We start from the raw sequence: 20,890 nt of genomic DNA, 5'->3' as shown, positions 1-20,890 counted from the left end.
GGAAACAGCTGAGTGTAGTGAGTGTAACAAAGTAAGTAGGAGAAACAGCTGAGTGTAGTGAGTGTAACAAAGTTAGACGGAAACAGCTGAGTGTAGTAAGTGTAACAAAGTTAAAAGGAAACAGCTGGTTGTAAAATAGGTCATAGGATAAGTATCTACATACTAAATCATTTTATAGGATAAATGAGGATGTCTTTGTGTTATATATTACAGCTATAGATGAGGATGTTTGTGTGTTGTATATTACAGCTATAGATGAGGATATTTGTGTGTTGTATATTACAGCTATAGATGAGGATATTTGTGTGTTGTATATTACAGCTATAGATGAGGATGTTTTTGTGTTATATATTACAGCTATAGATGAGGATGTTTGTGTGTTGTATAATACAGATATAGATGAGGATGTTTGTGTGTTATATATTACAGCTATAGATGAGGATGTTTGTGTGTTGTATATTACAGCTATAGATGAGGATATTTGTGTGTTGTATATTACAGCTATAGATGAGGATATTTGTGTGTTGTATATTACAGCTATAGATGAGGATGTTTTTGTGTTATATATTACAGCTATAGATGAGGATGTTTGTGTGTTGTATAATACAGATATAGATGAGGATGTTTGTGTGTTATATATTACAGCTATAGATGAGGATGTTTGTGTGTTGTATATTACAGCTATAGATGAGGAAATTTGTGTGTTATAAGTTACAGCTATAGATGAGGATGTTTGTGTGTTATATATTACAGCTATAGATAAGGATGTTTGTGTGTTATATATTACAGCTATAGATGAGGATGTTTGTGTGTTATATATTACACCTATAGATAAGGATGTTTGTGTGTTATATATGACAGCTTTAGATGAGGATGTTTGTGTGTTTTATATTATAGCTTTAGATGAGAATGTTGGTGTGTTTTCTGCTGGTGCTTGTCCTATTGACATGTACAAATGGTCAGTTAGAGTGGCAAGAAATAGCCAGCCCTGTTCTGTCCCCTGACCCCCGTAGAGACGCAGGACTGGGCTATGATGCCTCCCGAAATCAACTTGTCCTGTTTGGAGGTAGACCAGGGACCAAGGATGATACATGGATATTTAACATTAGTTCAGGTAAGTTGTGACTACCCATCTGCAATAGACCTTATACTGGTTCTATCGGTTTTAGAATAACACCTATATAAGTACTTGTTATCTGATCGGGTCCAGAAGACCAGTGAGCTGATGACATGACACTTCGTCTGTTTGTGTTTGTCTTCAACCTTTTCTTTATACCACTTCTTCTAAAAAAACTAAATGGCCTATAGTCATGATATGTGTCTGGATGCTTTCTTAACTCATTCAACCCTGAATTTTCATAATGAACTATTCCAACCTTTGAATTGGAAGAGTTCAAGTGTGTCTTTAGGGGTGAATGAGTTAAAGGATGGAGTCTGACAAAGTTTGTGAAAAAAATGACCTTGACCTGCTCGCTCACATGGGTCAAATTTTTCAAAACATGCATTAAAACAACTTCTCCTGAAGAACCAAAAGGCCTAGAATTCTAATATTTAACTGATACGGAGCCCAACAATCTTTGCAGGGAAAATTGCCTTGATATACTTTCAGGGTAACAGGGGTTAATTATGTCAAAAGCTTTTAATACTTTCCTCTGAATAAGCCAAAAGCATAGAGTCATGATATGTTTACAGAATGGAACTTTCCAAACTTTGCAACAAAAAACACCTTCAAACCTATTATTTTTGATATTCCAGCCCTGTAACGCTATATTGAATTACTAGGGGAAATGAATACCTTCAGAATTTAGTCCTATTTACAGCTTATATTTCTTTTTCTCTTCGATAAAAGTATATATGCTATTCGACAAGGTTTAAATTAGATACAACACTCGCAGTGAGCTATAAAAGCCCTGAACCTCTTGATTAGAATGCTAGATAAATTGAAAGGAAACAGTTAAATTATAAGTATTGTGAGCTACTTGTAAAGATCGATGTTTTATTTCAGTAATGTCATGTAAAAGGTTTTGGCTTTGTATTTGTAACACAGGCACATGGAGATCTGTAAATACCATAACTCACCCAGCAGCAAGGTTCAGCTTTGTCAGTGGCCTGCAGGGTGACTATTTCTATGTATCTATGGGAGAGGGACTAGACCGACTATTCTACAACGACATATGGCGCTTCAGTCTGGTGTAAGTACAATCTAGATCTGTCTGAATATTAGTTTACCATTCAGTCTAGTGTAAGTACAATCTGTCTGAACGTGATATCCCCTTCAGTCTGGTGTAAGTACAATCTGTCTGAATGTGGTGTCCCCTTCACTCTGGTGTAAGTACAATCTGTCTGAACGTGAAATCCCCCTTCAGTCTGGTGTAAGTATAATCTGTCTGAATGTGGTGTCCCCTTCACTCTGGTGAAAGTACAATATGTCTGAATGTGAAGTCCCCCTTCAGTCTCGTGTAATTACAATCTGTTTGAATGTGAAGTCCCCCTTCAGCCTGGTGTAAGCACAATCTGTCTGAATGTGAAGTCCCTCTTCAGTCTGGTGTATTCTACAACGACATATGGCGCTTCAGTCTGGTGTAAGTACAATCTATCTGAATGTGAAGTCCCCCTTCAGTCTCGTGTAATTACAATCTGTTTGAATGTGAAGTCCCCCTTCAGCCTGGTGTAAGCACAATCTGTCTGAATGTGGTGTCCCCTTCACTCTGGTGAAAGTACAATATGTCTGAATGTGAAGTCCCCCTTCAGTCTCGTGTAATTACAATCTGTTTGAATGTGAAGTCCCCCTTCAGCCTGGTGTAAGTACAATCTGTCTGAATGTAAATTCCCCCTTCAGTCTGGTGTAAGTTCAATCTAGATCTGTCTGAATATTAGTTTACCATTCAGTCTAGTGTAAGTACAATCTGTCTGAATGTGATATCCCCTTCAGTCTGGTGAAAGTGAAATCTGTCTGAATGTGGTGTCCCCTTCACTCTGGTGAAAGTACAATATGTCTGAATGTGAAGTCCCCCTTCAGTCTCGTGTAATTACAATCTGTTTGAATGTGAAGTCCCCCTTCAGCCTGGTGTAAGTACAATCTGTCTGAATGGAAAGTCACCCTTCAGTCTGGTGTAAATACAATCTGTCTGAATGTAAAGTCCCTCTTCAGTCTGGTGTAAGTACAATCTATCTGAATGTGAAGTCCCCCTTCAGTCTCGTGTAATTACAATCTGTTTGAATGTGAAGTCCCCCTTCAGCCTGGTGTAAGCACAATCTGTCTGAATGTGAAGTCCCTCTTCAGTCTGGCGTAAGTACATTCTGTCTGGATGTTATATCCCCTTTAAAGTCTGATGTAAGTACAATCTGTCCGGATGTTATATCCCCCTTCAGTCTGGTGTAAGTATAATCTGTCTGAATGTGGTGTCCCCTTCACTCTGGTGAAAGTACAATATGTCTGAATGTGAAGTCCCCCTTCAGTCTCGTGTAATTACAATCTGTTTGAATGTGAAGTCCCCCTTCAGCCTGGTGTAAGTACAATCTGTCTGAATCTGGTGTCCCCCTTTCAGTCTGGTGTAAGAACAATCAGTCTGAATGTGGTGTCCCCCTTTCAGTCTGGGGTAAGTGCAATCTGTCTGAATGTGAAGTCCCCTTTCACTCTGTTGTAAGCACAATCTGTCTGAATGTGGTGTCCCCCTTCCGTCTGGTGTAAGTACAAACTGTCTGAATGTGGTGTCCCCTTCACTCTGGTGTAAGTACAATCTGTCTGAACGTGAAATCCCCCTTCAGTCTGGTGTAAGTATAATCTGTCTGAATGTGGTGTCCCCTTCACTCTGGTGTAAGTACAATCTGTCTGAATGGAAAGTCACCCTTCAGTCTGGTGTAAGTACCATCTGTCTGAATGTAAAGTCACCCTTCAGTCTGGCGTAAGTACAATCTGTCTGAATGTGAAGTCCCTCTTCAGTCTGGTGTATTCTACAACGACATATGGCGCTTCAGTCTGGTGTAAGTTCAATCTAGATCTGTCTGAATATTAGTTTACCATTCGGTCTAGTGTAAGTACAATCTGTCTGAACGTGATATCCCCCTCAGTCTGGTGTAAGTACAATCTGTCTGACCGTCGTGTCCACCTTCAGTCTGGTGTAAGTACAATCCTGAATATTAGTTTACCATTCAGTCTAGTGCAAGTACAATCTGTCTGAACGTGATATCCCCCTCAGTCTGGTGTAAGTACAATCTGTCTAAATATGGTGTCCCCCTTTCAGTCTGGTGTAAAAACAATCAGTCTGAATGTGGTGTCCCCCTTTCAGTCTGGTGTAAGAACAATCAGTCTGAATGTGGGGTCCCCCTTTCAGTCTGGTGTAAGTGCAATCTGTCTGAATGTGGTGTCCCCCTTCAGCCTGGTGTAAGTACAATCTGTCTGAACGTGATTTCCCCTTCAGTCTGGTGTAAGTACAATCCTGAATATTAGTTTACCATTCAGTCTAGTGTAAGTACAGTCTGTCTGAACGTGATATCCCCTTCAGTCTGGTGTAAGTACAAACTTTCTGAATGTGAAGTCCCCTTCAGTCTGGTGTAAGTACAAACTGTCTGAATGTGGTGTCCCCTTCACTCTGGTGTAAGTACAAACTGTCTGAATGTGGTGTCCCCTTCACTCTGGTGAAAGTACAATATGTCTGAATGTGAAGTCCCCCTTCGGTCTGGTGTAGGTACAATATGTCTGAATGTGGTGTCCCCCTTTCAGTCTGGTGTAAGAACAATCAGTCTGAATGTGGGGTCCCCCTTTCAGTCTGGTGTAAGTGCAATCTGTCTGAATGTGAAGTCCCCCTTCAGTCTCGTGTAATTACAATCTGTTTGAATGTGAAGTCCCCCTTCAGCCTGGTGTAAGTACAATCTGTCTGAATGGAAAGTCACCCTTCAGTCTGGTGTAAGTACCATCTGTCTGAATGTAAAGTCACCCTTCAGTCTGGCGTAAGTACAATCTGTCTGAATGTGAAGTCCCTCTTCAGTCTGGTGTATTCTACAACGACATATGGCGCTTCAGTCTGGTGTAAGTACAATCTATCTGAATGTGAAGTCCCCCTTCAGTCTCGTGTAATTACAATCTGTTTGAATGTGAAGTCCCCCTTCAGCCTGGTGTAAGTGCAATCTGTCTGAATGTGGTGTCCCCTTTCAGTCTGGTGTAAGTAGAATCTGTCTGAATATGGTGTCCCCCTTTCAGTCTGGTGTAAAAACAATCAGTCTGAATGTGGTGTCCCCCTTTCAGTCTGGTGTAAGAACAATCAGTCTGAATGTGGGGTCCCCCTTTCAGTCTGGTGTAAGTGCAATCTGTCTGAATGTGAAGTCCCCTTTCACTCTGTTGTAAGCACAATCTGTCTGAATGTGGTGTCCCCCTTCCGTCTGGTGTAAGTACAAACTGTCTGAATGTGGTGTCCCCTTCACTCTGGTGTAAGTACAAACTGTCTGAATGTGGTGTCCCCTTCACTCTGGTGAAAGTACAATATGTCTGAATGTGAAGTCCCCCTTCGGTCTGGTGTAAGTACAATCTGTCTGAATGGAAAGTCACCCTTCAGTCTGGTGTAAGTACAATTTGTCTGAATGTAAAGTCACCCTTCAGTCTGGCGTAAGTACAATCTGTCTGAATGTGATATCCCCTTCAGTCTGGTGAAAGTGAAATCTGTCTGAATGTGGTGTCCCCTTTCAGTCTGGTGTAAGTACAATCTGTCTGAATATGGTGTCCCCCTTTCAGTCTGGTGTAAGTACATTTATAACACTGGAGACCTTTTTGGTGTTTTATTATATTTTTCATCGATGGTCGCCTTCATTATGTCGTATATTTAAACAGAATAATTTTGAAATTAACTGAACATTCCAGAACAGAGACCTGGGAGGAATTGCCTGCTCAAAAGAAGCCGGACCATCTTAGGTACATGTATAATAATATTAGTTATATAAATTAAAAAACAACAATAACTGCTTTGTAAACAATCTGTGTTTAAATGAATATTCACATTGATGATTATTAAATTCAAAATCAAACACTCTGTCTTTAACTCAAATATATCTATATGGAAAACATGAAAGATGTAAAGAAGCTCAACAAATGAAAGGAAACATTTTTAGACTCAGTAAATGTATGTTGGCGGTTGTTGACAGTGTCAGCCAGTTGGATGTTGTTAGACTCAGTAAATGTATGTTGGATTTTGTTTACAGTGCCAGCCAGTGGGATGAGAAGACGATGGCCACCATGCCAGAGGCACGCTACGGTGCCGCAGGTGGCATCCACTCTCAGGGATCCAGCCTTTTTGTCCACCAGGGCTTTTCAACCCGTCGCTACTTTGATACCTTTTCCTACAATGTTTTAAATCAAAGCTGGTCTGCAGGTACACAGTAAGATTATTTAGATCCCAAAACAAACGTGCTTGTTTGAACCTTTTATTAAAACAAGTCTATTATGATCATTTATTGGTGGTGCACATGAACAGATGTTATATCAACGAACCTTTCCTGGCTGAAAAGAGTGCTTTTGATTGGCTGAGTTTGATATCACAAGATCTACTATGCCTCTACATTTGATTGGCTGTATAATATGATAGGTGCAATTTCTCCAATTTTGATTGGCTGAGTAATATGATAGGTGAAATGTTTCCATGTTTGACTGGCTAAGTTATGTATCTTTACAGAGTATTGTGCTGGCTCTGTGTGTAACCCGTACAACCCAAGCTACCCCCACGCCAGGTGTCTACACGCCGGAGCCATGGCCGCTCCTCATCAGTTAGTCGTGTTTGGAGGATGTATGAGGTGAGTTCTTCATAAACATAATCCAAAATGCTTCAGACACATATTAATCAGATGTGACAGATATTAATTGTACATAGGATTACGGTCGCCTTCTAGCTTCACTCTAGAGGAAATTTCCCTTTAGCTCAGTGGTAGAGTGTCCGAAAAAAAAGGATTCTAAGCAGATTAGCAAGAATAATTCTTGTATATATTTTGTGAATCAGTGCAAACCTGTTAATAGTTATTTGTTATAACAATTTTAATATAAATTTGTATCACAGATATATGATACAGCGATTGTGTAGTACATGTATATAAATGTATAACTGATATGTAGGTTTAGAATTTTGGTTAAAAAGGAGGCTTTGTCGATATGGATGTATTAACAGGTGGTCATGTCCCCAGGAGACTCCTGGGTCTATAGTTCATTGAGTATTGGTGTTTGTTTCAGTGGAGGGTTTACGGGCGGTCATGTCCCCAGGAGACTCCTGGGTCTATAGTTCATTGGGTATTTGTGTTGGTTTCAGTGGTGATATTAACAGGGGGTCAAGTCCCCAGGAGACTCCTGGATCTATAGTGCATTGAGTTTTGATGTTTGTTTCAGTGTAGGATTAACAGGGGGTCATGTCCACAGGAGACTCCTGGATCTATAGTGCATTGAGTATTGATGTTTGTTTCAGTGGAGGATTAACAGGGGGTCATGTCCCCGGGAGACTCCTGGGTCTATAGTTCATTGAGTATTGGTGTTTGTTTCAGTGAAGGATTCACAGGCGGTCAATGTCCCCAGGAGACTCCTGGGTCTATAGTTCATTGAGTATTGGTGTTGGTTTCAGTGGAGATATTAACAGGGGGTCAAGTCCCCAGGAGACTCCTGGATCTATAGGGCATTGAGAATTGAGGTTTGTTTCAGTGGAGGATTAACAGGGGGTCATGTCCCCAGGAGACTCCTGGGTCTATAGTGCATTGAGTATTGGTGTTTGTTTCAGTGGAGGATTTAAAGGCGGTCAATGTCCCCAGGAGACTCCTGGATCTATAGTTCATTAGTATTGGTGTTTGTTTCAGTGGAGGATTTACAGGCGGTCATGTCCCCCGGAGACTCCTGGGTCTATAGTTCATTGAGTATTGGTGTTTGTTTCAGTGGAGGGTTTACGGGCGGTCATGTCCCCAGGAGACTCCTGGGTCTATAGTTCATTGAGTATTGATGTTTGTTTCAGTGGAGGATTTACAGGCGGTCATGTCCCCCGGAGACTCCTGGGTCTATAGTTCATTGAGTATTGATGTTTGTTTCAGTGGAGGATTTACAGGCGGTCATGTCCCCAGGAGACTCCTGGGGCTATAGTTCATTGAGTATTGGTGTTGGTTTCAGTGGAGGATTTACAGGCGGTCATGTCCCCAGGAGACTCCTGGGGCTATAGTTCATTGAGTATTGGTGTTTGTTTCAGTGGAGGATTAACAGGCGGTCATGTCCCCAGGAGACTCCTGGGTCTATAGTGCATTGAGTATTGGTGTTTGTTTCAGTGGAGGATTAACAGGCGGTCATGTCCCCAGGAGACTCCTGGGTCTATAGTTCATTGAGTATTGGTGTTGGTTTCAGTGGAGATATTAACAGGGGGTCAAGTCCCCAGGAGACTCCTGGATCTATAGTGCATTGAGTATTGATGTTTGTTTCAGTGGAGGATTAACAGGCGGTCATGTCCCCAGGAGACTCCTGGGTCTATAGTGCATTGAGTATTGATGTTTGTTTCAGTGGAGGATTTACAGGCGGTCATGTCCCCAGGAGACTCCTGGATCTATAGTTCATTGAGTATTGGTGTTTGTTTCAGTGGAGGATTAACAGGGGGCCCCTGTCCCTCAGGAGACTCCTGGATCTATAACAGTCAAACCAACTCATGGACAAGGATAGATGGCTGTCCCACTCCAAGGTCAGTCATTCGTTACAAAATCTCTTGGTGGTTCTGTTTATAGAAGTGTAGAAATGATTCCCCTTCAACGAAGATAGGAGGGTATACATAATTCAGTTTATCTGTCTGTAGACACAAGCTTGTCCCGAAAATCTTCATACAGCTGAAAATTGTGAAACTTCATTGAGATTGTCAACCCACTTCATAGTTGCGCACCTGCCATTTAAATTTTTAGGTCACCTGAGCTTTGCTCAAGTGACCTATTCCAATCACTTTTGGTCCGTCGTCGTCCGTCGTCCGTCGTACGTCGTGCGTCGTGCGTAAACTTTTACATTATCAACTTCTTCTCAAGAACCAGTGGATGGAATTTTTTCAAACTTGGTCAGAATCATCCTTGGTATATGAGGCTACCAAATTGTAAAATTGGAATTCCTACCCCAACCCTAGGGGCCAGGGCGGGGCCCAAAAGGGAAAATTAACCAATATTTCAAAAATCTTCTTCTCCAGACTCAGAGGTATTACAGTCATTTTCTCTGCATGGATGGAAAGATCATCAGGGGCTTTATTTAAATTGTAAATTTCCGGACCCCCGAGCTATCCGTTCTCCCTTGGGGAGGGGGTAAAGTTTACTATAGTTTGATTAGGGAAACCACACTTTTGGGTATATTTTGACAATTTTCTTTTGGAAATTATTTTTTACTTGGTCAGAATCATCCTTGGAGGAGGAAGATGGTTTTAAATTGTAAAATTGGGATTCCTACCCCAACCCTAGGGGCCAGGGCGGGGCCCAAAAGGGAAAATTTACCAATATTTCAAAAAGTGAAGTTTACTATAGTTTATATAGGGAAACAACACTTTTGGGTATATTTTGACAATTTTCTGTTGGAAATTATTTTTCCTTGGTCAGAATCATCCTTGGAGGAGGCAGATGGTTTTAAATTGTAAAATTGGGATTCCTCCCCCAACCCTAGGGGCCAGGGCGGGCCCAAAAGGGAAATTTAACCAATATTTCATAAATCTTCTTCTCCAGACTCAGAGGTATTACAGTCATTTTTTCTGCATGGATGGAAAGATCATTAGGGGCTTTATTTAAATTGTAAATTTCAGGAACCCCGAGCTATCCGTTCTCCCTTGGGGAGGGGGTAAAGTTTACTATAGTTTGATTAGGGAAACCACACTTTTGGGTATATTTTGACAATTTTCTGTTGGAAATTATTTTTACTTGGTCAGAATCATCCTTGGAGGAGGGAGATGGTTTTAAATTGTAAAATTGGGATTCCTACCCCAACCCTAGGGGCCAGGGCGGGCCCAAAAGGGAAATTTAACCAATATTTCATAAATCTTCTTCTCCAGACTCAGAGGTATTACAGTCATTATCTCTGCATGGATGGAAAGATCATCAGGGGCTTTATTTAAATTGTAAATTTCAGGAACCCCGAGCTATCCGTTCTCCCTTGGGGAGGGGGTAAAGTTTACTATAGTTTGATTAGGGAAACCACACTTTTGGGTATATTTTGACAATTTTCTGTTGGAAATTATTTTTACTTGGTCAGAATCATCCTTGGAGGTGGAAGATGGTTTTAAATTGTAAAATTGGGATTCCTACCCCAACCCTAGGGGCCAGGGCGGGGCCCAAAAGGGAAAATTTACCAATATTTCAAAAAGTGAAGTTTACTATAGTTTATATAGGGAAACAACACTTTTGGGAATATATTTTATCCATTTTCAGCAGAAAATTACTCAAACTTAGTCAGAATCATCTTTGGTGAAGGAGAGTATTACTTTGGAAAATTGGGATTCCTGCCCCCTCCCCAGGGACCAGGACGGGGCCCCAAAGGGAACAATTACCAATATTTTCAAATTCTTATCCTTTGATGACATGACAAGTATTGTATTTCACTTAGTTTACATGCTGATTTCAACATCACATCCAAACAATAAAATAAAGCTACCAGTACCTATGATATAACTCAGGTGACCGCTAAGGCCCTTGGGCCTCTTGTTATCTAGCCGTTTTCATAGATATCATGCACCTATTTACGAAAGTTAGCTAAAATTTTGTCCCGTGCCTGTCTGTTTTGCTATTTCACTTTTGAGTTACTAGATTTGGCCTTTGATGTTATTCTTTCCAAAGGTTTGTTTGGGGAATATCTTCTAATGTTCTACCTTAATTAGCCAGATTTCTTTATCATTTCACCTGGTGCAACCAGGTACCTATACAAAAACATTTTGTAATGGCGGAGGGTCAAGTACAAAAAGTAGGTTATTGTGACCTTTGGTTTAACTTATGACCTCAACCTTTGAAAAAGTTCACCTGGTATATATCTTGTATAGTATTTCACCTGGTGCAACCAAATATGTTATGCATGTCCATCTTGGGATGGGGGGTCAAGGACAGACTGAAGGTCAATGTGACCGACTGTTTGGTCTTTGACCTCAACCTTCTTAATAAAGTCAGGGGCATATCTTCTATATTGTTCCACCTTGAGTGACCAGATTTGGTATGCAATACATCTTTGGTTGGCGGAGGGTTAAGTACAAGAACTATGTCACTGTGATCTATATCCTAAAATAAGTGTGCAAAGAAATCATTACTGTAAAGGGGACGATGGCTTGTCTTGGAATGATTGGCTTTTGCTCATTTTGAAATTATTATTTTTTTCTCAAAGAACTATTCCTGCAGTTCTTGTTGCAGGCAGGGGGTATTCTGCAGGGGGTATTCTGGCAAAAACTCAAGTTTGTGTATATGCTTGCAAAACATTTAAATTTATTACAATTCTGTATAATGATACACGATTTAAGAGGTGAAATGAGAGGCTATAGAGTCAGGGTAATTTTTACATTTTAACATTTGAGAAACAATACAAAAATAACCTGAAAAAAGTAAAACTCAATTGTGACATGACAAAATTTGACGAATTCAGATGATCAGTAACAAATAAAAAGTTTTAAGTAATAATGTATGAAATTAGTGACCAAATGGTATATTTAACTTGAAGGACTATTACTCTTTATCAATGATATTATATCAGGTAATACAGGCAAATACAAATGTTTGTTGTATTTTAAATAAGTTTAATGCATAATATTTGTATTGCAGGGTTTATGGAACAATGGCAGCAATTCCTAGCTCTGATGGAAGCCGCAGATTGGTCTTATATGGAGGTGTTGAGGAGCTCCGTCAGGTCCTCAAGGTAAATAACAGAATGGTTGTAACACACTGTTAGGTACTGTATAGAGGTGTCGAGGAGCTCCGTCAGGTCCTCTAGGTAAATAACAGAATGATTGTAAGACACTGTTAGGTATTCAATAGAGGTGTTGAGGAGGTCCGTCAGGTCCTAAAGGTAAATAACAGAATGATTGTAACACATTGTTAGGTACTTTATATAGGTGTTGAGGAGGTGTTGAGGAGCTTCGTCAGGTCCTCAAGGTGAATAACAGAATGATTGTAACACATTGTTAGGTACTTTATATAGGTGTTGAGGAGGTGTTGAGGAGCTTCGTCAGGTCCTCAAGGTGAATAACAGAATGATTGTAACACACTGTTAGGTACCGTATAGAGGTGTTGAGGAGCTCCGTCAGTAGAGGTGTTGAGGAGCTTCGTCAGGTCCTCAAGGTGAATAACAGAATGATTGTAACACACTGTTAGGTACTGGATAGAGGTGTTGAGGCGCTCCGTCAGGTCCTCAAGGTAAATAACAATGATTGTAACACACTGTTAGGTACTGTATAAAGGTGTTGAGGAGCTCCGTCAGGTCCTCAAGGTAAATACCAGAATGATTGTAACACATTGTTAGGTACTGTATAGAGGAGTTGAGGAGCTCCGTCAGGTCCTCAAGGTAAATACCAGAATGATTGTAACACATTGTTAGGTACTTTATATAGGTGTTGAGGAGGTGTTGAGGAGCTTCGTCAGGTCCTCAAGGTGAATAACAGAATGATTGTAACACACTGTTAGGTACCGTATAGAGGTGTTGAGGAGCTTCGTCAGGTCCTCAAGGTGAATAACAGAATGATTGTAACACACTGTTAGGTACCGTATAGAGGTGTTGAGGAGCTCCGTCAGTAGAGGTGTTGAGGAGCTTCGTCAGGTCCTCAAGGTGAATAACAGAATGATTGTAACACATTGTTAGGTACTTTATATAGGTGTTGAGGAGGTGTTGAGGAGCTTCGTCAGGTCCTCAAGGTGAATAACAGAATGATTGTAACACATTGTTAGGTACTTTATATAGGTGTTGAGGAGGTGTTGAGGAGCTTCGTCAGGTCCTCAAGGTGAATAACAGAATGATTGTAACACACTGTTAGGTACTGGATAGAGGTGTTGAGGAGCTCCGTCAGGTCCTCAAGGTAAATACCAGAATGATTGTAACACATTGTTAGGTACTGTATATAGGTGTTGAGGAGGTGTTGAGGAGCTTCGTCAGGTCCTCAAGGTGAATAACAGAATGATTGTAACACACTGTTAGATACTGTATAGAGGTGTTGAGGAGCTCCGTCAGGTCTTCAAGGTAAATAACAGAATGATTGTAACACAATGTTAGGTACTGTATATAGGTGTTGAGGAGCTCCGTCAGGTCCTCAAGGTAAATACCAGAATGATTGTAACACATTGTTAGGTACTGTATAGAGGAGTTGAGGAGCTCCGTCAGGTCCTCAAGGCAAATAACAGAATGATTGTAACACACTGTTAGGTGCTGTATAGAGGTGTTGAGGAGCTCCGTCAGGTCTTCAAGGTAAATAACAGAATGATTGTAACACCCTGTTAGGTACTGTATAGAGGTGTTGAGGAGCTTCGTCAGGTACTCAAGGCAAATAACAGAATGATTGTAACACATTGTTAGGGACTGTATATAGGTGTTGAGGAGGTGTTGAGGAGCTTCGTCAGGTCCTCAAGGTGAATAACAGAATGATTGTAACACACTGTTAGGTACTGGATAGAGGTGTTGAGGCGCTCCGTCAGGTCCTCAAGGTAAATAACAGAATGATTGTAACACATTGTTAGGTACTGTATATAGGTGTTGAGGAGCTCCGTCAGGTCCTCAAGGTAAATAACAGAATGATTGTAACACACTGTTAGGTACTGTATAGAGGTGTTGAGGAGCTCCGTCAGGTCCTCAAGGTAAATAACAGAATGATTGTAACACACTGTTAGGTACTGTATAGAGGTGTTGAGGAGCTCCGTCAGGTCCTCAAGGTAAATAACAGAATGATTGTAACACACTGTTAGGTACTGTATAGAGGTGTTGAGGAGCTCCGTCAGGTCCTCAAGGTAAATAACAGAATGATTGTAACACACTGTTAGGTACTGTATAGAGGTGTTGAGGAGCTCCGTCAGGTCCTCAAGGTAAATAACAGAATGATTGTAACACACTGTTAGGTACTGTATAGAGGTGTTGAGGAGCTCCGTCAGGTCCTCAAGGTAAATAACAGAATGATTGTAACACACTGTTAGGTACTGTATAGAGGTGTTGAGGAGCTCCGTCAGGTCCTCAAGGTAAATAACAGAATGATTGTAACACACTGTTAGGTACTGTATAGAGGTGTTGAGGAGCTCCGTCAGGTCCTCAAGGTAAATAACAGAATGATTGTAACACACTGTTAGGTACTGTATAGAGGTGTTGAGGAGCTCCGTCAGGTCCTCAAGGTAAATAACAGAATGATTGTAACACACTGTTAGGTACTGTATAGAGGTGTTGAGGAGCTCCGTCAGGTCCTCAAGGTAAATAACAGAATGATTGTAACACACTGTTAGGTACTGTATAGAGGTGTTGAGGAGCTCCGTCAGGTCCTCAAGGTAAATAACAGAATGATTGTAACACACTGTTAGGTACTGTATAGAGGTGTTGAGGAGCTCCGTCAGGTCCTCAAGGTAAATAACAGAATGATTGTAACACACTGTTAGGTACTGTATAGAGGTGTTGAGGAGCTCCGTCAGGTCCTCAAGGTAAATAACAGAATGATTGTAACACACTGTTAGGTACTGTATAGAGGTGTTGAGGAGCTCCGTCAGGTCCTCAAGGTAAATAACAGAATGATTGTAACACACTGTTAGGTACTGTATAGAGGTGTTGAGGAGCTCCGTCAGGTCCTCAAGGTAAATAACAGAATGATTGTAACACACTGTTAGGTACTGTATAGAGGTGTTGAGGAGCTCCGTCAGGTCCTCAAGGTAAATAACAGAATGATTGTAACACACTGTTAGGTACTGTATAGAGGTGTTGAGGAGCTCCGTCAGGTCCTCAAGGTAAATAACAGAATGATTGTAACACACTGTTAGGTACTGTATAGAGGTGTTGAGGAGCTCCGTCAGGTCCTCAAGGTAAATAACAGAATGATTGTAACACACTGTTAGGTACTGTATAGAGGTGTTGAGGAGCTCCGTCAGGTCCTCAAGGTAAATAACAGAATGATTGTAACACACTGTTAGGTACTGTATAGAGGTGTTGAGGAGCTCCGTCAGGTCCTCAAGGTAAATAACAGAATGATTGTAACACACTGTTAGGTACTGTATAGAGGTGTTGAGGAGCTCCGTCAGGTCCTCAAGGTAAATAACAGAATGATTGTAACACACTGTTAGGTACTGTATAGAGGTGTTGAGGAGCTCCGTCAGGTCCTCAAGGTAAATAACAGAATGATTGTAACACACTGTTAGGTACTGTATAGAGGTGTTGAGGAGCTCCGTCAGGTCCTCAAGGTAAATAACAGAATGATTGTAACACACTGTTAGGTACTGTATAGAGGTGTTGAGGAGCTCCGTCAGGTCCTCAAGGTAAATAACAGAATGATTGTAACACACTGTTAGGTACTGTATAGAGGTGTTGAGGAGCTCCGTCAGGTCCTCAAGGTAAATAACAGAATGATTGTAACACACTGTTAGGTACTGTATAGAGGTGTTGAGGAGCTCCGTCAGGTCCTCAAGGTAAATAACAGAATGATTGTAACACACTGTTAGGTACTGTATAGAGGTGTTGAGGAGCTCCGTCAGGTCCTCAAGGTAAATAACAGAATGATTGTAACACACTGTTAGGTACTGTATAGAGGTGTTGAGGAGCTCCGTCAGGTCCTCAAGGTAAATAACAGAATGATTGTAACACACTGTTAGGTACTGTATAGAGGTGTTGAGGAGCTCCGTCAGGTCCTCAAGGTAAATAACAGAATGATTGTAACACACTGTTAGGTACTGTATAGAGGTGTTGAGGAGCTCCGTCAGGTCCTCAAGGTAAATAACAGAATGATTGTAACACACTGTTAGGTACTGTATAGAGGTGTTGAGGAGCTCCGTCAGGTCCTCAAGGTAAATAACAGAATGATTGTAACACACTGTTAGGTACTGTATAGAGGTGTTGAGGAGCTCCGTCAGGTCCTCAAGGTAAATAACAGAATGATTGTAACACACTGTTAGGTACTGTATAGAGGTGTTGAGGAGCTCCGTCAGGTCCTCAAGGTAAATAACAGAATGATTGTAACACACTGTTAGGTACTGTATAGAGGTGTTGAGGAGCTCCGTCAGGTCCTCAAGGTAAATAACAGAATGATTGTAACACACTGTTAGGTACTGTATAGAGGTGTTGAGGAGCTCCGTCAGGTCCTCAAGGTAAATAACAGAATGATTGTAACACACTGTTAGGTACTGTAGAGAGGAGTTGAGGGCTGATCCCTAATTTTCAGCGATAGCCTCATAGTTTACTTATTTAAAACTTACTTCAAACTGTAATTTCAGTTAAATTTGAATTGTGATTTTTAAAATGGATCTAAATAACATGTCATCCATTTTATGGAATAATTATATGTTGTTTTGATATCTACATATTGTTTATGTCACATGCAAATTGATTTCACTTGTTATCAATTATAAGCCAAATTACACGGCGTTACGACTATTCCTGATATGATCACATTTTCACCTTGTTAATGTTCTGTTCGTATCTACAGGAAAATTTATTTGACCACATTTGTTTTCTTTTAATATCCAACATAATTTGCTCAGTGAGGTTGATACTTTTGAAAATGGTGAATCAAGGTGGTCTTTCATTTCAGACAAGCGTTTCTGAAGCTGACGAAGTGTCTGTTTTAGACCCAGATGGTCTGGTATGGTATCGACAAAAAGCCACGTATCTGGTAAGTAGCCTTCCACCACTGGGTCGTGGGTTCGAGGCCTTTGTGGGAAGGAGTGGACAGGTACTGACCGTAGGTCGGTCCTTTTTTAGGGGTTTCCTTGACCACCAAGACCTGGCAATTGTAACAGATAATAAAATAGAAGAGAAAAGATCAATATTACATATGACTAATGAAGATCTTATTAATTGGTGGGTGCCAATTTCCCAGAAAGGACCATTAGTAAAAGAACATGTACTGTTGTATTAAAATAAGTGTCCAGTCTGCCAGTGGGAACTTTCCTGCTCATAAAATCCCCTGTTTCAGACTTCTCCTCCAGCATTGCGTGCGTCGTCCTCCATGGCAACTACTTCCACTGGTGTTTACATGTTTGGAGGGATTTTATTAGAATCGTGAGTACATTCATTTAAGGTCCTTGTTACTCTGGACACTTAGGCACGATAGTCTAGTGGTAGGAGGCCGGGATCGTGACCGAAGGGTTGCGGGTTCGATCACGACACGGCACTGTGTTGTTTCTTTGAGCAAGATACTTTACTTCGCTTGTTCCAGTCTCCTCAGCTGTAAATGAGTATGTGGTTGGGCAGTGCTAGAATTGTTGAATGCTGGCTGTGAGCGCCGAAATGGCAGCACGATTGTATGCTCCCAAGGGAGTTGAGAGAGATATAGGCTGGTTGAAAAGGCCCTATAACCATGGATAATAACATGTGAACCGCTCTGAGACGACCTACAAACTAGGTTGTGATAAAGCGGTATATAAGAACCTCAAATTATTATTATTATTATCATTACTTGGTATTATGTGTACAGTGTAACTTTGTTAGTCAGGATAATTTATTAATGTGTATAGTATAACCCTGTTAGTCTGGATACTTTGGTTTGTGTGTAAAGTGGAATGTCGTTATTCTGGATACTTTGGTTTGTGTTTGCAGTGTAACCTTGTTAGTCAGGATAATTTATTTATGTGTATAGTATAACCCTGTTGGTCTGGATACTTTGGTTTGAGTGTGAAGTGGAATGTCGTTATTCTGGATACTTTTGTTGATATTTGCAGTGTAACCTTGTTTTATTTTGACAGAGGAGATGTCACCAACGACCTGTGGCTACTGAGTGGCACAGCCGCAGACACCACGACGGCCCGCATGCTGCCATGCACCAAGCACTTTGCTAATTGGATTCTCCTTCATGGTATCTTTATGACATTCGGTTGGGGTGGCTTCCTCACCTGGGGAGCACTCATTGCTCGGTATTTCAATGCCAAAGGCAAACTTTGGTTTAAGTTCCACGTATCATTTCAGGTATGTTTACATTGACTTTTGTCTTCTTACTCCATCTAGATAGGAAGTAGAATAAGCGATGATGTCACAAGTGTCCAATAAGCTGCATGAACTGTCCATTAAATTTGACTAACTGTTCAATAAGTTATCCACCTGTCTTATACGTGTTTCCCTTATTAGTCAGAAGTGACATCACATTCTATAGAATAGATATAGCCAAATGGGAGCAATTCAGCAATCAAGCAATATACCTAAAAGAAAAAAGGCCCAGAGGGCCTGTATCACTCACATGGACAATTAAGCAGTCATAGCAAAATATCCCATTAAATATTATACTGAACTACAAATATTTCAATCGCAAACTTCGTCAGGCTCTATTCGTGGAAGCTACCAACAAGATATTATTATATGATTCTATGCTTTTGGAATTTTTGAATTGTTTGACATATTTGTCCCTGTGACCTTGAAATTGAATCAAGGTCATTTTCTTTCACAAACTTTGTTGGCTCTATCCCAAGAAGCTACCAGCCAAATATTATGACTTTTAGCCTTTGGATTATTCAGAAGAAGTCAATTGAAGTGTTTAACATATTTGATCCCTGTGACCTTGAAAATAGGTCAAAGTAATTTTCATTTTCAAACATGTCGGCCTCCATTCTAAGAAGCTACCAGCCAAATATTAGGATTTTATGCCTTTTGGTTCTTCAGAACAAGTTGTTTGAAGTGTTGTTGACCTCTGTGACCTTTAAAGTAGGTTGAGGTCATTTTCATTCACAAACTTTTGTGAGCTTTATCCCAAGAAGCCACCAGCCAAATACTATGATTCTATGACTTTCAATCATTCAAAAATTGTTTGATGTTTCTGACATATTTGACCCCTGTGACGTAGAAAGCAGGTCGCGATCATTTTCATTCGCAAACTTTGTCGTGCTCAATCTGAAAGAAGTTACCAGCCAAATATTAAGATTCTATACCTTTCAGTTCTCCGGAAGAAGTTATTTGAAACATTTGACACATTTGACCCTTGTGACCTTGAAAGTAGGTCAAGGTCATTTTCGTTCTCAAACTCTCTTACCGACGAAGCTTTCAGCCAAATATTATGACTCTAGGTACATCCTTTTTTCGGGAGAAGTCGTTTAAAGGGAAAGTTGACGGACGACCTACGCCGCGCCATGAAATAAGCTCTCTAGCTCTTCGGGCAGATGAGCTAAAAGGCAAACAGATGGATGTTATGCCACCCACAGGTGATATGACTGATTAGTTACATCTGGTGCCGTGTTTGATATATTACAGGTGATAGGACTAGTGCTAGCTACAATTGGTACAGTGTTTGCAGTCCTCTCCGTACAGTCTCAACATTTCATGTTTGCCCATGGCATAATAGGTATTGTTGTGATGCTACTAGGCCTTCTCCAGCCTTTCAATGCATTCTTGTAAGTATACCAAAAAAACATTTCTTGCATTGCTTATTTTTACTGTAATGTTAACGAGTACTTTAATGTTTTAGTGTCCACATTCAAATGTTTGTCTGTTTCACTACATCCGTTTTCTTCCTAATTTTTTTCTTTATATTTTCCACATTAAAAGGACAAATTTGATGATGTTAAACGATTTAAATGAGTATCATCCCAAATTATGTGATGGAAAAGCAGCAAACATAAATTAAAACAGAACAGGGCTTTTGTGGCCATATAAAAGGTTCAAGCTTATATTAGCAGAGCCAAGAAATAATTGATAATCCTGAATGATTATGAATTATTTTCAGCCGCGGCAACAGACCAGAGGTAGGACAGTCGAGAACTTTGCGTCGAAAGATTTGGGAATTTATCCACCATTTTAGCGGTCGCATTGCTGTTTTGCTGGCCCTTATAAATATAAGCTTGGGCGTGTTTTTGGCAGTAGTACAAACCACTCTCTGGGCTCTCTGGTATGCCTACTTTGCTGTGCTACTGGTACTGGTGCTTATTGCTGAGATTTTCCGTGGGTTCACCAAGGAAGGACGTCTTCATCCCCAAGTACGTCCCTCAAATGATAAAACCCCCGAGGCAAATTATGAAGTTCCTGAGTCCACTGGAAAGACCAACTATATCAATCCAGGATATGATTCCAAAATCTCGGTGAAAGAAGATTAGTTTTTGACATTTTAACTTGTGATTCTATTGTATATCAAGAGTGGATACTTACTTCTGAGCTACATATGTATATGGACAGTTAATGATGAAGTATTGTTTGGACCGCTAGTCCATTTGTCTATACATGTAATCTAGTTTGGACAAATTGTCCATAAATGTAATCTTGATTGACCACTTGTCTGTTTGTCCATATATGTAATCTTGATTAGACACTTGTCTCTCAGTTTGCATTACAGGATAAGTTGTCAAAACTAATCACCATTGAGAATATTTCTGTTTGAAATTGGTATTTCTATTTATATATGATATTTAGCTGTCGAAAGTTAAGATATTCTTTTATGCGTAAATTCAGATATAAAGTTTAGTAAGACAGCGATAAACTCAGGTCTGTGTCCCAGTGATGCCCAGTTTAGACAGAGTTCACTTTACGACCAGATATATCTATTTATGTTACGGAAAGTAAATAAAAAAAGTAAACCAAACGACTACAGAACTTCTCTGTTTTTTATTCAAAGCTTAAAATAGTGAACAACACGTGGTGATTCATGTATAAAGAACTTTCACACAGAAATACCTTATTTTAGCAGTAAGAACTTTCACACAGAAATACCTTATTTTAGCAGTAAGAACTTTCACACAGAAATACCTTATTTTAGCAGTAAGAACTTTCACACAGAAATACCTTATTTTAGCAGTAAGAACTTTCACA

General features: G+C 40.3%; 1 protein-coding gene across 2 annotated transcripts in view; it reads left to right on the top strand.

Moving 5' to 3' along the window:
* The window catches only part of LOC110455131 (kelch domain-containing protein 4-like), a 25,550-nt gene extending 4,892 nt beyond the window's left edge, over positions 1-20,658 (top strand). Inside the window, exons 2-13 of one of the 2 annotated variants that reach the window (XM_021505081.1) lie at positions 898-1,114; positions 2,048-2,192; positions 5,855-5,905; positions 6,193-6,362; positions 6,663-6,780; positions 8,583-8,681; positions 11,761-11,854; positions 16,698-16,778; positions 17,082-17,167; positions 17,851-18,070; positions 19,343-19,482; positions 19,815-20,658. In XM_021505081.1, the coding sequence (XP_021360756.1) occupies positions 904-1,114; positions 2,048-2,192; positions 5,855-5,905; positions 6,193-6,362; positions 6,663-6,780; positions 8,583-8,681; positions 11,761-11,854; positions 16,698-16,778; positions 17,082-17,167; positions 17,851-18,070; positions 19,343-19,482; positions 19,815-20,181 (1,782 nt within the window). In that variant the 5' untranslated portion in view covers positions 898-903 and the 3' untranslated portion in view covers positions 20,182-20,658. Of the gene's footprint in view, positions 1-897; positions 1,115-2,047; positions 2,193-5,001; positions 5,030-5,854; positions 5,906-6,192; positions 6,363-6,662; positions 6,781-8,582; positions 8,682-11,760; positions 11,855-16,697; positions 16,779-17,081; positions 17,168-17,850; positions 18,071-19,342; positions 19,483-19,814 lie in introns of those variants that run through there. The other variant, XM_021505083.1, reaches the window with a different exon arrangement.
* Positions 20,659-20,890: the final 232 nt, after the last annotated feature.

This window comes from Mizuhopecten yessoensis, unplaced genomic scaffold (assembly GCF_002113885.1).
Source record: "Mizuhopecten yessoensis strain PY_sf001 unplaced genomic scaffold, ASM211388v2 scaffold8139, whole genome shotgun sequence".
NCBI lineage: Eukaryota > Metazoa > Mollusca > Bivalvia > Pectinida > Pectinidae > Mizuhopecten > Mizuhopecten yessoensis.
This window is presented reverse-complemented; position numbering and strand designations above follow the sequence as displayed.